Genomic DNA, 12,140 nt, shown 5'->3' with positions numbered 1-12,140 from the left:
TTTAAACCTGGGACGATGCGGTGCAATTTTGATATCATATGGACTGAAGTCAGCCTCCATGCTGATGGAGGGACTGAGCCTTGCATTGGCCAAACTCAGCTGATGCAAGGCTCTGGGGTGGGCAGGGAAGAGGCGGAGAGGAGGCGGGAGGGAAGCGTTCCTGGGCAGGCGGTGGGTAGCTCCGGGGATGGGCGGGGAGCAGGAGGTGGGACTGGGATACAGCTGCTATGCCAGATCTTCGCCCTGTTCCCCTAGCAGCATGGAGCGGTTTCAGGATGCTCCGTTCCGAGGAGACCCATAGGGACTGCAGTGGATAACCGGGGGGGGGGGGGTAAGGAGAAAAGTTTCCCCTTAGCTGAACCACTGCGGTGCTTATCTCGTGCTGGATACAGCACAAGCCTCCTGGCTTGCCTGTTCCAGTGCAAGACTGGATTGTGCCCTTAATTCCTTAGTCAGGAGGGGGCGTTCAGGCAGCAGTATCTGCCCAAGGTCTTCCGCCATGAAGACAGATTAATTTCTCTGCTGTCTCCCTTTTAGATCTCCTTTTTCTCCTTCACTGTCTAGTGGGCCAACCACATGACAGGAGCTCAAGCCCTAGGCACAGAGTGGGTGGGGTCTCCCCCAAATGACCAAAACATGAGCTTTTATAGTAGCATTTGATCCCACTGTATGAAAGCTGGCCAGTGGTTGAAAGAAGTCCTTAGAAGAAACATAAGGGTGGATGAGAGTGAAAAGTCATCCTTCAACAGGAAAAAAAAAATTACCAGTCAGAAATCAGTTTGTGCTGGGTTACTTCCCTGTTCTTGTGTGCGCACTCTCTCTCTCTCTCTCACCCACGAAAAGAGAGAGTGTGCAGAAGCACTTGTAGCTATACACAGGCCAATATGAAGCTTCCAGAGAAAGAGTGAGTGATTTTTTCCCTTCTTTCAGAACGTGGTGTCCTTCAGGGAGGTGGCTGTGTTTTTCTCAGAAGCGGAATGGGCTTTGCTGAATCCAGGCCAAAGAGCTCTCTATGAGGATGTTATGATGACAAATTATGAGTCTGCATCCTCTCTAGGTAAGCACCCCTATGCTCTTTGTTGATAGATAATAGAAGATAATACTTACTCTTTTCTTGGCTTCTTGTCAGTGATTTTCAACTGGCGTGCCACAAAAGTTATGCGGGCGTGCTGTGGGAGTGTGGCCTACAGTGGTTGAAAATCACTAAAACACTTTCCAAGTTCTGGGGCTCTGTTTCTAGGGTAACTCTCTGTAGTAATGGAACCAGCAGGGCAAGAAGAACAGACTATTCATTACTACAGACAGTTGCCCTAGTAACAGAGCACAGAACCTGGAAGAGACTTCAAGAAGCTGGAGTGACATCACAAGAGGGAAAGACCACAGAGATCAGTGGGATTTGTGGAGAAATACACAAAGGGCAGCCACATGTGACCTGAGGGCCACAGGTTTCCCACTCCTCTTCTTGCTCCTAAAACATGAAAACCATATTGGGGGGAAGTCCCATGTCAGAACCTCCCCCAAAACTCCTGGCTGCTTCCTTAAAGGGATGAAGAGTGGAGACTCCCAGCTGCGCCAATGACTTCGGCCTTTGACATGCCAGGTTGAATCGCAGGGACATGATGTCAATACATATTTATTTTTCAAAGTACACATCCTGCTTTCCATGAAACCTCAAGAATGAAAGAAATGCCTAGAGCTAAAACAACCAAAAAGGGAGAAGGGGCAGCAGATACAGGTACAAAATAACTGGCAGCCAGACAGAGGAGACAGCATTTCCCTATGAGACAAAAACCTGTTTCAGAAGAAAAAACTTACAGCCCAATCCTGTCCACACTTTCTTGGGTCAATGTGGACAGCCCAATCCTGTCCACATTGCCCCTAATGGAACTTACTTCTGAGTAGACATGCATAGCATTGGGCTCTTAGGCCCCAATCCTGTATTTCCCTTAATTGCCAATGTGGTCACAGCACCCAAGTGGGTGCTGTATCGTACAGGAGCAGGACAGTCCCAGAGGTACTGGAACCTTTCACTGGTACAAACCTGTGTGAACTGGGGAAGATGGAGTGGAAGGGGGATAGAATAAGGGGGGGGTCCCCACTGCTGCTATTCCACCCCTTTACAGAATATGGAATCTGTTGATATAATATACCTGGATTTTCAGAAGGTGTTGGACACCTTCACCAAAGGCCCCTCACCAAAGGCTGCTGAGGAAACTCCACAATCAGGGAATTAGAGGGCAGGTCCTCTCATGGATTGGGAACTGGTTGAGGACCAGGAAGCAGAGAGTGGGTGTCAATGGGCAATTTTCACAATGGAGAGAGGTGAAAAGCGGTGTGCCCCAAGGATCTGTCCTGGGACTGGTGCTTTTTAACCCATTCATAAATGACCTGGAGACAAGGATAAGCAGTGAGGTGGGCTTTCAAAATGGGTTGGGCAGATTGATGGAGGAAAAGCCCATCACAGGTGACAAGCCATGACTATATGCAACTTCTGGGATTTAGAAGTAGCCTATCCTTGAGTGCCAGATAAGAACATAAGAACAGCCCCACTGGATCAGGCCATAGGCCCATCTAGTCCAGCTTCCTGTATCTCACAGCGGCCCACCAAATGCCCCAGGGAGCACACCAGATAACAAGAGACCTCATCCTGGTGCTCTCCCCTACATCTGGCATTCTGACTTAACCCATTCCTAAAATCAGGAGGTTGCGCATACACATCATGGCTTGTACCCCATAATGGATTTTTCCTCCAGAAACTCGTCCAATCCCCTTTTAAAGGCGTCTAGGCTAGACGCCAGCACCACATCCTGTGGCAAGGAGTTCCACAGACCGACCACACGCTGAGTAAAGAAATATTTTCTTTTGTCTGTCCTAACCCGCCCAACACTCAATTTTAGTGGATGTCCCCTGGTTCTGGTATTATGTGAGAGTGTAAAGAGCATCTCCCTATCCACTCTGTCCATCCCCTGCATAATTTTGTATGTCTCAATCATGCCCCCCCTCAAGCGTCTCTTTTCTAGGCTGAAGAGGCCCAAACGCCGTAGCCTTTCCTCATAAGGAAGGTGCCCCAGCCCCGTAATCATCTTAGTCGCTCTCTTTTGCACCTTTTCCATTTCCACTATGTCTTTTTTGAGATGCGGCGACCAGAACTGGACACAATACTCCAGGTGTGGCCTTACCATCGATTTGTACAACGGCATTATAATACTAACCGTTTTGTTCTCAATACCCTTCCTAATGATCCCAAGCATAGAATTGGCCTTCTTCACTGCCGCCGCACATTGGGTCGACACTTTCATCGACCTGTCCACCACCACCCCAAGATCTCTCTCCTGATCTGTCACAGACAGCTCAGAACCCATCAGCCTATATCAGTTCAGTTCAGTAGACCTTTATTGGCATAAACAGCCTATATCTAAAGTTTTGATTTTTTGCCCCAATGTGCATGACTTTACACTTACTGACCTTGAAGCGCATCTGCCATTTTGCTGCCCATTCTGCCAGTCTGGAGAGATCCTTCTGGAGCTCCTCACAATCACTTCTGGTCTTTACCACTCGGAAAAGTTTGGTGTCGTCTGCAAACTTAGCCACTTCACTGCTCAACCCTGTCTCCAGGTCATTTATGAAGAGGTTGAAAAGCACCGGTCCCAGGACAGATCCTTGGGGCACACCGCTTTTCACCTCTCTCCATTGTGAAAATTGCCCATTGACACCCACTCTCTGCTTCCTGGCCTCCAACCAGTTCTCAATCCACGAGAGGACCTGTCCTCTAATTCCCTGACTGTGGAGTTTTTTCAGTAGCCTTTGGTGAGGGACCGTGTCAAACGCCTTCTGAAAGTCCAGATATATAATGTCCACGGGTTCTCCCACATCCACATGCCTGTTGACCTTTTCAAAGAATTCTATAAGGTTTGTGAGGCAAGACTTACCCTTACAGAAGCCATGCTGACTCTCCCTCAGCAAGGCCTGTTCGTCTATGTGTTTTGAAATCCTATCTTTGATGAGGCATTCCACCATCTTACCCGGTATGGATGTTAGGCTGACTGGCCTATAGTTTCCCGGGTCCCCCCTCTTTTCCTTTTTAAAAATAGGCGTGACATTTGCTATCCTCCAATCTTCTGGCACTGTGGCCGTTTTGAGGGACAAGTTGCATACCTTAGTCAAGAGATCTGCAACTTCATTCTTCAATTCCTTAATAACCCTTGGGTGTATGCCATCAGGGCCTGGTGACTTATTGATCTTTAATTTATCAATGAGGTCTGAAACATCTTCTCTTTTAACCTCTATCTGACTTAACTCCTCGGTTAGGAGGGGCCGTTCGGGCAGCGGTATCTGCCCAAGGTCTTCTGCCGTGAAGACAGATGCAAAGAACTCATTTAATTTCTCTGCCATCTCTAAGTCTCCTTTTATCTCCCCTTTCCCTCCCTCACCATCCAGAGGGCCAACCGCTTCTCTGGCGGGTTTCCTGCTTCTAACATATTTGAAGAAGCTTTTATTATTCCCCTTAATGTTGCTGGCCATGCGTTCCTCATAGTCTCGCTTGGCCTCCCATATCAACTTCTTACATTTCTTTTGCCACAGTTTGTTCCTTTTTATTCTCTTCATTAGGGCAAGACTTCCATTTACGGAAGGAGGCTTCCTTGCCCTTCACAGCCTCTCTAACTTGGCTGGTTAGCCATGCGGGCACTCTCCTGGATTTAGTGGAACCCTTCTTTCTTTGCGGTATACACCTCTGCTGGGCCTCTATTACTGTTGTTTTAAGCAGCCTCCATGTACTCTGGAGAGACTGGACTCTTTTTACCCTCCCTTTCAACCTTCTAACCAGCCTCCTCATTTGAGGGAAGTCCGCCCGTCGGAAGTCAAGGGTTTTTGTTAGAGATTTGCCTGGTATTCTTCCCCCAACGTGCACGCCAAAACGGATCGCAGCATGATCACTGTTCCCCAATGGCTCAGTAACGTTTACATCTCTAACCAGGTCCTGCGTACCGCACAAAATTAAATCCAGAGTCACCTGTCCTCTGGTGAGCTCCGTGACTAGCTGATCTAAGCCACAGTCATTTAGCACGTCAAGAAATCCGGTTTCCTTATCGTGACCAGAACACAAATTGACCCAGTCAATATGAGGATAATTGAAGTCCCCCATGATTACAACCCTGTCCCTCCTTGTCACCTCCCTGATCTGTTTCCTCATTTCAAGGTCCCCATCAGATTTCTGGTCTGGAGGACGATAGCACGCCCCCAGTATTACATCGCTGCACAAGCCTGGTAATTTAACCCACAGAGATTCTACGGTGGAGTCGGACCCACCTTCAATCTCTACTTTGCTGGATTCTATCCCTTCCTTAACATAAAGGGCCACCCCACCTCCAACACGCCCCGCCTGTCCCTCCTGTAGAGTTTATAGCCCGGGATTGCGGTATCCCACTGATTCTCCGCATTCCACCAGGTTTCCGTTATGCCCACTATGTCAATATTTTCCCTTGTCACCAGACATTCCAGTTCTCCCACCTTTGCTCGTAGACTTCAGGCATTCGCATAAAAGCATTTATACACGGAATGCCCCAGGATGGGCTGCTTATTCACTCCTTTGTCCCCGCATCCTCTCATTGTGCCAAACTGTCTATCACATCCCATCACCCTACCTTTCCCAATTTCTTCTCCTACCCTGCCTTTGTCTTGTTCTCTAACCTCCCCATCCTCATCCCATAGGGATGAGGAGTCCCGAACCGGATGCCCCTCGGCTCCTGTCGGCCTTCCCCCAGGGATCAGTTTAAAAGCTGCTCTGCCACCTTTTTAATGTTATGCACCAGCAGTCTGGTTCCATTCTGGTTCAAATGGAGCCCGTCCCTCTTGTACAGGCCCCGCTTGTCCCAAAACGTTCCCCAGTGCCTAACGAATCTAAACCCCTCCTCCCTACACCACCGTCTCATCCACGCATTGAGACCCCTGATCTCCGCCTGCCTAGCTGGCCCTGCGCGTGGAACAGGTAGCACTTCAGAGAACGCTACCTTTGAGGTCCTGGCTTTCAGCTTCCTGCCTAAAAGCCTAAATTTGGCCTCCAGGACCTCCCGGCTACACTTGCCCACATCGTTGGTGCCGACATGCACCACAGCCGCTACCTCTCCCCCAGCACTGTCTACTAGCCTGTCTAGACGAGAAGTGATGTCCGCAACCTTCGCACCAGGCAGGCAAATCACCATGCGGTCCTCACATCCGTCGCAAACCCCCCTCTCTATGTTTCTAATAATCGAATCCCCCACTACAAGAAGCCCCCGACCCCCCTCCCGCCGAGGAGTATCCCGAGTGCGCTCGGATACGGGCCCATCCCCTGGAGAAGGGATCCCCCCTAGGGGATTGTTTCCCTCCTCTCCAGGATGACGTCCTCCAGTCCCGAGACTTCCCACCCGGGCAGCCGAGGAGCTGCACGCCTGAGGTTGGGACGAAGCCTGATCGTCCCCAGAAGTCTCCCCACGGTCCTCCTCTGGCTGCCTGCGCTTCTCCAGGTCGGCCACCAAGGCTTCAAGGGAGCGGACGCGTTCCCTGAGAGCCTGGAGCTCCTTGCACCGAGGACACACCCATGACTTATGCCCCAGAGACATATAATCATACATGTGGCACTCGATGCAGAACACTGGATAGCCCCCACCCTGCTGCTGGCTGTCTGACTGCATAGCTTTTTTGTTGTTGTTGTTGTTTTATTTAGGGGTCCTTTGTACACTTTTATTTAGGGTACACTGGATAGCAGCCCTTTTCTCTAGGGAAGAGGAAGGGCAGTGTCTGGGGCCCTGGCCTCCTCACCCTGCTGCTGAACTCGCCCAGATGCTAAACTCTTGTGCCTTACCTGGCACTTAGTTCCCGAGGCACTGGGTTCCCAGAGGCCACATGCGTCTGCAGAGAGCCTCACGCGATGGCCTGCCTAGCTTTATACTCCTGGCTGGCTCCTCCCCCCTCCTTCCTTCCTGATTGAAAGGGGGCTGGCCTTCCCAGGTGAGTTTACAAAAGCTCAGGAAGGCAAATGGCTGCTGATGGGCGTGACCTACTCTGCAGGCTCCTGAATGGACTGCTTGGATTAGGCTAATGGGGCTCTTAATGGGTTGGGAATTGGCCCTTCCTAGGTCCTTTCCCTCCTAGTTCTGTTCTCTTAGGCTGGACTGTTTTTGTAACCTCAAGCTAGTTTTTATTTGGGTTTGTTTAATTATTTATTGCTCTCCAGATCCTGTGTCCCAATTTACTGACCTGTTTAGGTTATGTTCTAACTTAGATTAGGTTTAACCTGGGTTAAGTATAGGTTTAATTTAAACAAGTAGAAAAACCTGCTTTCCACTTTATCCTCTTCCCTTCCTTCGATTAAGTGCTACCTTAGGTGCAGCTAACTTTCAACTTTGATTTAAATGCCTGACCCTTGGGCTCTTACTCACGAGTAGGACTCTGCTCTTACTCACGAGTAGGACTCTGCTCCTGCTCAGAGTAGCCCTATGTACCTCCCTTAGGTGCTAACTTTCAATTTTGATTTAAGGTTGCTTTAAAGGTAAGGTTAAGGTTAGAAGACAGGGAGTTAGAAAGACAAAGCGTTAGAATGAGTACACTTACCTCCTCCTCCTGCTCCTCCTCCTCTCCTTCTCCAAAACTCAGAGGTCTCCTTGCCTTCTCCTCGCCCAGATGCTAAACTCTTGTGCCTTACCTGGCACTTAGTTCCCGAGGCACTTGGTTCCCAGAGGCCACATGCGTCTGCAGATGCAAGGGAGCGGAACAGGATACAGGTCTCTCATTGTCTTGGGTGCTCCCATTTGCATCTTCAGCCTAGAAAAGAGATGCCTGAGGGGGGACATGATTGAGACATACAAAATTATGCAGGGGATGGACAGAGTGGATAGGGAGATGCTCTTTACACTCTCACATAATACCAGAACCAGGGGACATCCCAATAAAATTGAGTGTTGGGCGGGTTAGGACAGACAAAAGAAAATATTTCTTTACTCAGCGTGTGGTCGGTCTGTGGAACTCCTTGCCACAGGATGTGGTGCTGGTGTCTAGCCTAGACGCCTTTAAAAGGGGATTGGACAAGTTTCTGGAGGAAAAATCCATTATGGGTTACAAGCCATGATGTGTATGCGCAACCTCCTGATTTTAGAAATGGGTTATGTCAGAAGGCCAGATGCAAGGGAGGGCACCAGGATGCAGGTCTCTTGTTATCTGGTGTGCTCCCTGGTGCATTTGGTGGGCCACTGTGAGATCCAGGAAGCTGGACTAGATGGGCCTATGGCCTGATCCAGTGGGGCTGTTCTTATGTTCTTATGACCACTGACTCACAGGAAGCTGGACTAGATGGGACCTTGACCTGATCCAGCCAGTCTCTTCTTACGTTCCAATGGTAAGATCAAATGGTCCACACTGCCAACAATATAGGCTTCATCCAATAAGGAACAAGGTTGAAATGGTGGAAGCAGCCACATTTGTCTGAAGTCTCTACAAGAGCTCCTTTAGTTTGGTCATCGATGAGAGGCTCAGTTTTTCAATTATAAACCCTGATCAGCATCCCCTTTTAATTCCAACAGGTGATCGACAGGATGAGGATTACGAAAAAGCAGCTGGGATGTCACCAGAAACAACCATGCATGAAGCGGTGGAAGAGACCTTTGAGGATCAAGAGGAATTGCGGAGGCAGGAGGGAAACCAAGCAGACCCGTTTGAAATCCCAGGCAAGCAATCTCAATCAAGGATGGAAGAATGTCCTGTGTGTGAGAAATTTTTCTGTGATAATTCAAAGGTGGACAGCAGAATCCTCACTGGGGAGAAACCTTATAAATGCCTGCAGTGTGGAATGAGCTTCAGTCAGGACACAGACCTTAGTGAACCTGAAAGAACTCCCACAGGGAAGAATGCTGGGAAACAGGCTGGATCAAAAGGGCAGGAGCAAAACCAAGCAGAGAGCAGGGTTAGTAAACTGGAAGGTTCTCTGGAAGAAGAGCTGCATGACTTCCCCTCTGAAAGGAAAAAGAAAAGGAAGAAGTGCCCTGTGACCTTCAGTAGCAAATCAAGCCTGGAGATACAACAGAAAATGCACACAGCACAGACATCTTACACATGCTTGGAATGTGGAAAGAGCTTCAGGAGGAGGGCCAGGTTGACTTCACACCAGAAAACTCACACAGGGGAGAAACCGTATCAGTGTTTTGAATGTGGAAAGTGTTTCAGTCATAGCTCAAGCCTTACTTCACACCAGAAAACTCACACAGGGGAGAAACCATATCAGTGCTTGGAGTGTGGAAAGTGTTTCAGTCATAGCACAAGCCTTACTTCACACCAGAAAACTCACACAGGGGAGAAACCGCATCAGTGCTTGGAGTGTGGAAGAAGCTTCCGTCACAGCTCAAGCCTTACTTCACATATAAGAACCCACACAGGAAAGAAACCATATCCGTGCCTGGAGTGTGGAAAGAGCTTCAGTCAGGCCTCGCACCTTATTTCACACAAAAGAACTCACACAGGAGAGAAACCCTATAAATGCTTGGAATGTGGAAAAGGCTTCAGTCAAAGCTCACACCTGAAAGTACATAACATAATCCATACTGGAGAGAAACCATACAAATGCTTGGAGTGTGGAAAAGGCTTTGCTAATAAAGGAGCACTCCGTCCACATCAAAGAATCCACACAGGGGAGAAGCCCTATAAATGTTTGGAGTGTGGATGGAGCTTCAATCAGAGCTCAGCCCTTCGTACACATGAGAAAATTCATGCGGGATATAAGCCATACAAATGCTTTGAATGTGGAAAAAGCTTCATTGATAGCACTCAGCTTATACACCATAGCAGAATCCATACTGGGGAAAAACCATATAAATGCTCTGAGTGTGGAAAAAGGTTTGGTCAGAAGTCAAGTTTTACTTATCATCAAAGAAGTCACAGGAGAGAAACACTTTGAATGTCCAAACTGTGGAGTTTTGGGTAGCTCTGTGATGACTTCCTGAGTTTCCCTGTTTTTATTTTTTGTCTATTGTCCCATGTTCTGGGCAAGTTTAACTCACCAGCAGCTTTTGTACATTTAGCTGCTGGGGGCAAGAACTTGCAGCCCTCATCTGTTCATTTTGTAAAAAGCCATAAGCCAGTGGTCTTCAACCTTTTTTGTATCACAACCCCATAGTGTATGAGACTGGGGACCCACTGCCAAACCTGCTTGCCCCCACAGGCGAACCTGATCCCTCCACCCCCTCACCTGCTCCATTTCCCCAATCTATCTTCAACAACAGCCCTGTAAGGTAGCAGCCCGAGCATGTTCAGAGCATGCTAGAAACCTCAGGAGAATTTTTGCGCACTTTGCAGCACCATGCGGGGCTTTGCCTCTCCATAGAACGGCTTCCAACAGGTAGGCATGGTGGCACAGTTGGCGGATGTGGTAGTGGTGAAATGCAGCAGGCAACGCACCTGGGGCTTTTGCCCCCCCTGCACCCCACCAGGCCCGCCACTGACCCCTTAAGAATTCTGTTCTTAATATTCAATTTGATATTGCCTCTTTTGCCATTCCCAGGGTAACAGATTAGGTGGTGCTCCAAATGCTGGCCATTAGTGGTAATGTCACCTCATGCTAGATCAACCACTAACCCATTGGTATTCAAATGGGTGTTGCGACGCCCCAGCCTGAGGGTCCTGGTCCCTTTCTGTTCTGCCAAATATTCCAACTCCCTTCTAATGCCTGCTTTTTGGCTAATTAACACCCTCCTTTTCCAAGAAACAACAGCTGTGGTGTGCAATGGAATGAACACAGAACTCCTTATCTATAGCAACTAACCAAATTTATTGCTATAAACACAGACACTCCCTGCAAGTCCTCTTGTCCAGAGGCTTTCCCTCCCCAAAACTCCACTTAACTCAGTGGTTAAAGGTCCAAAGCCTCCAGTCCAAGTCCAATCCAATCTCTAAAACACAGTCCAGTCTTCTGCAGTAGAGTTCCTCCTCTCCAGCAGTGTTCTCTCCAGCAGAGTGTCTCCTCCAGCAGGGTCCTAGCATTCCTCTCTTCTGTGTCCTCCAGCAGAGTTCTGGGTCAGGGTCCCGCTCTTAGTCCTGGGTTAGGGTCCAGCTTCTGACTGGGTCAGTGTCCTGCTTCCAGCTGGGTCAGCATCCTGCTTGCCTAGCTCTTTGTGCCTTCTGAAGCTGCCTTTTATCCTGCAGCCCCTTGTTTAGTCCAAATTCAGCTCAGCTGTGAGAAGTCCAAGTTAGGCTCAGCTGAGCCATCTCTTCAGTCCATGAATCCATGTCCATTCAAAGTCCCATCAAGGTCAAATGAAGCTCAGGTGTCCATCAGAGTCCCATTGGCCTTGATTAATTACAGCTGTGGAGCCAGCCCTGCCCTTCCCAGAGCTGTCAAAACATGGAATTGCTGTCAACACCACATCATCCACCTGATGATCTTCTGATCTTCCATTACACTTTCCCCTTAAGGGGCCGGGGGCATCCAGGAGGCAGCGGTCCCCAGGATTGCGCTGCTCAGGGGGGCTGCAGGGGGTGCGGGGAGCCCTGCGCAACCTACGGCAGGGCTCCCCAGGTCAGGGAAAGTGAAAGTGGGGTGATCGCACCCTGCTCCACTAAACTGGAAGTGGAGCGTGATTGCTCCGCTTTTCCTTCAGACGGGGCTGCAGGGACTGGGGTGCACCCTCCAGTCTGTGCAGCAGCCGTCCCTGGGTGTGGGGAGCCGGGCGTGAATGCCTGCAGAGCTCAGGTCAGGGCAAGTGAGTGTGGAGAGATCGTGCTCTGCTTCCGGTTTTGCTGAGGCAGAGCGCGATCTCTCACGTTCCCTGACCTGGGGACCCCTGCAGGCGCTCGGGCCCAGCTCCCCACACCCAGGGATGGCTGCTGCAGGGACTGGAAGGTGCACCTCAGTCCCTGCAGCCCCCTGAGTGACGCGATCCTGGGGATCCCCCTGCCGCCTCCCCCTGCCCCCGCAAAGACTTACTGCGGGATTCAAACTCCCTGAGAGTTTGAAAACAGCAGCACTAACCCTTTGCGTCTCACCTTTTTCATGTTACCTTGTTTTTTTTTGCTATTTTTAAAAATCCTTTTTGTTTAAACTTCAATAAAACTGGTTATATTTTAACCCTTGGTCTGCCTGGTACCTGGTTCGAGGCGTCCAGTGGATTGTCACATCT

At 49.5% G+C, this 12,140-nt stretch overlaps 1 protein-coding gene across 4 annotated transcripts in view; it reads left to right on the top strand.

Annotated features, from left to right (window-relative positions):
- Window positions 1-12,070, top strand: part of LOC136640426 (zinc finger protein 135-like) — a 24,461-nt gene extending 12,391 nt beyond the window's left edge. For 3 of the 4 annotated variants that reach the window (XM_066615559.1, XM_066615558.1, XM_066615557.1), the window contains 2 exons: window positions 931-1,057; window positions 8,556-12,070. In XM_066615559.1, coding sequence (XP_066471656.1) covers window positions 931-1,057; window positions 8,556-9,922 — 1,494 coding nt within the window. In that variant the 3' untranslated portion in view covers window positions 9,923-12,070. The remainder of the gene's footprint in view (window positions 1-930; window positions 1,058-8,555) is intronic. The other variant, XM_066615560.1, reaches the window with a different exon arrangement.
- The last annotated feature ends 70 nt before the right edge of the window (window positions 12,071-12,140 follow it).

The sequence above is a fragment of the Tiliqua scincoides genome, chromosome 2 (assembly GCF_035046505.1).
Source record: "Tiliqua scincoides isolate rTilSci1 chromosome 2, rTilSci1.hap2, whole genome shotgun sequence".
Lineage (NCBI taxonomy): Eukaryota > Metazoa > Chordata > Lepidosauria > Squamata > Scincidae > Tiliqua > Tiliqua scincoides.
The sequence above is the reverse complement of the archived record's forward strand: the minus strand, read 5'-3'. Positions and strand labels throughout refer to the sequence as shown.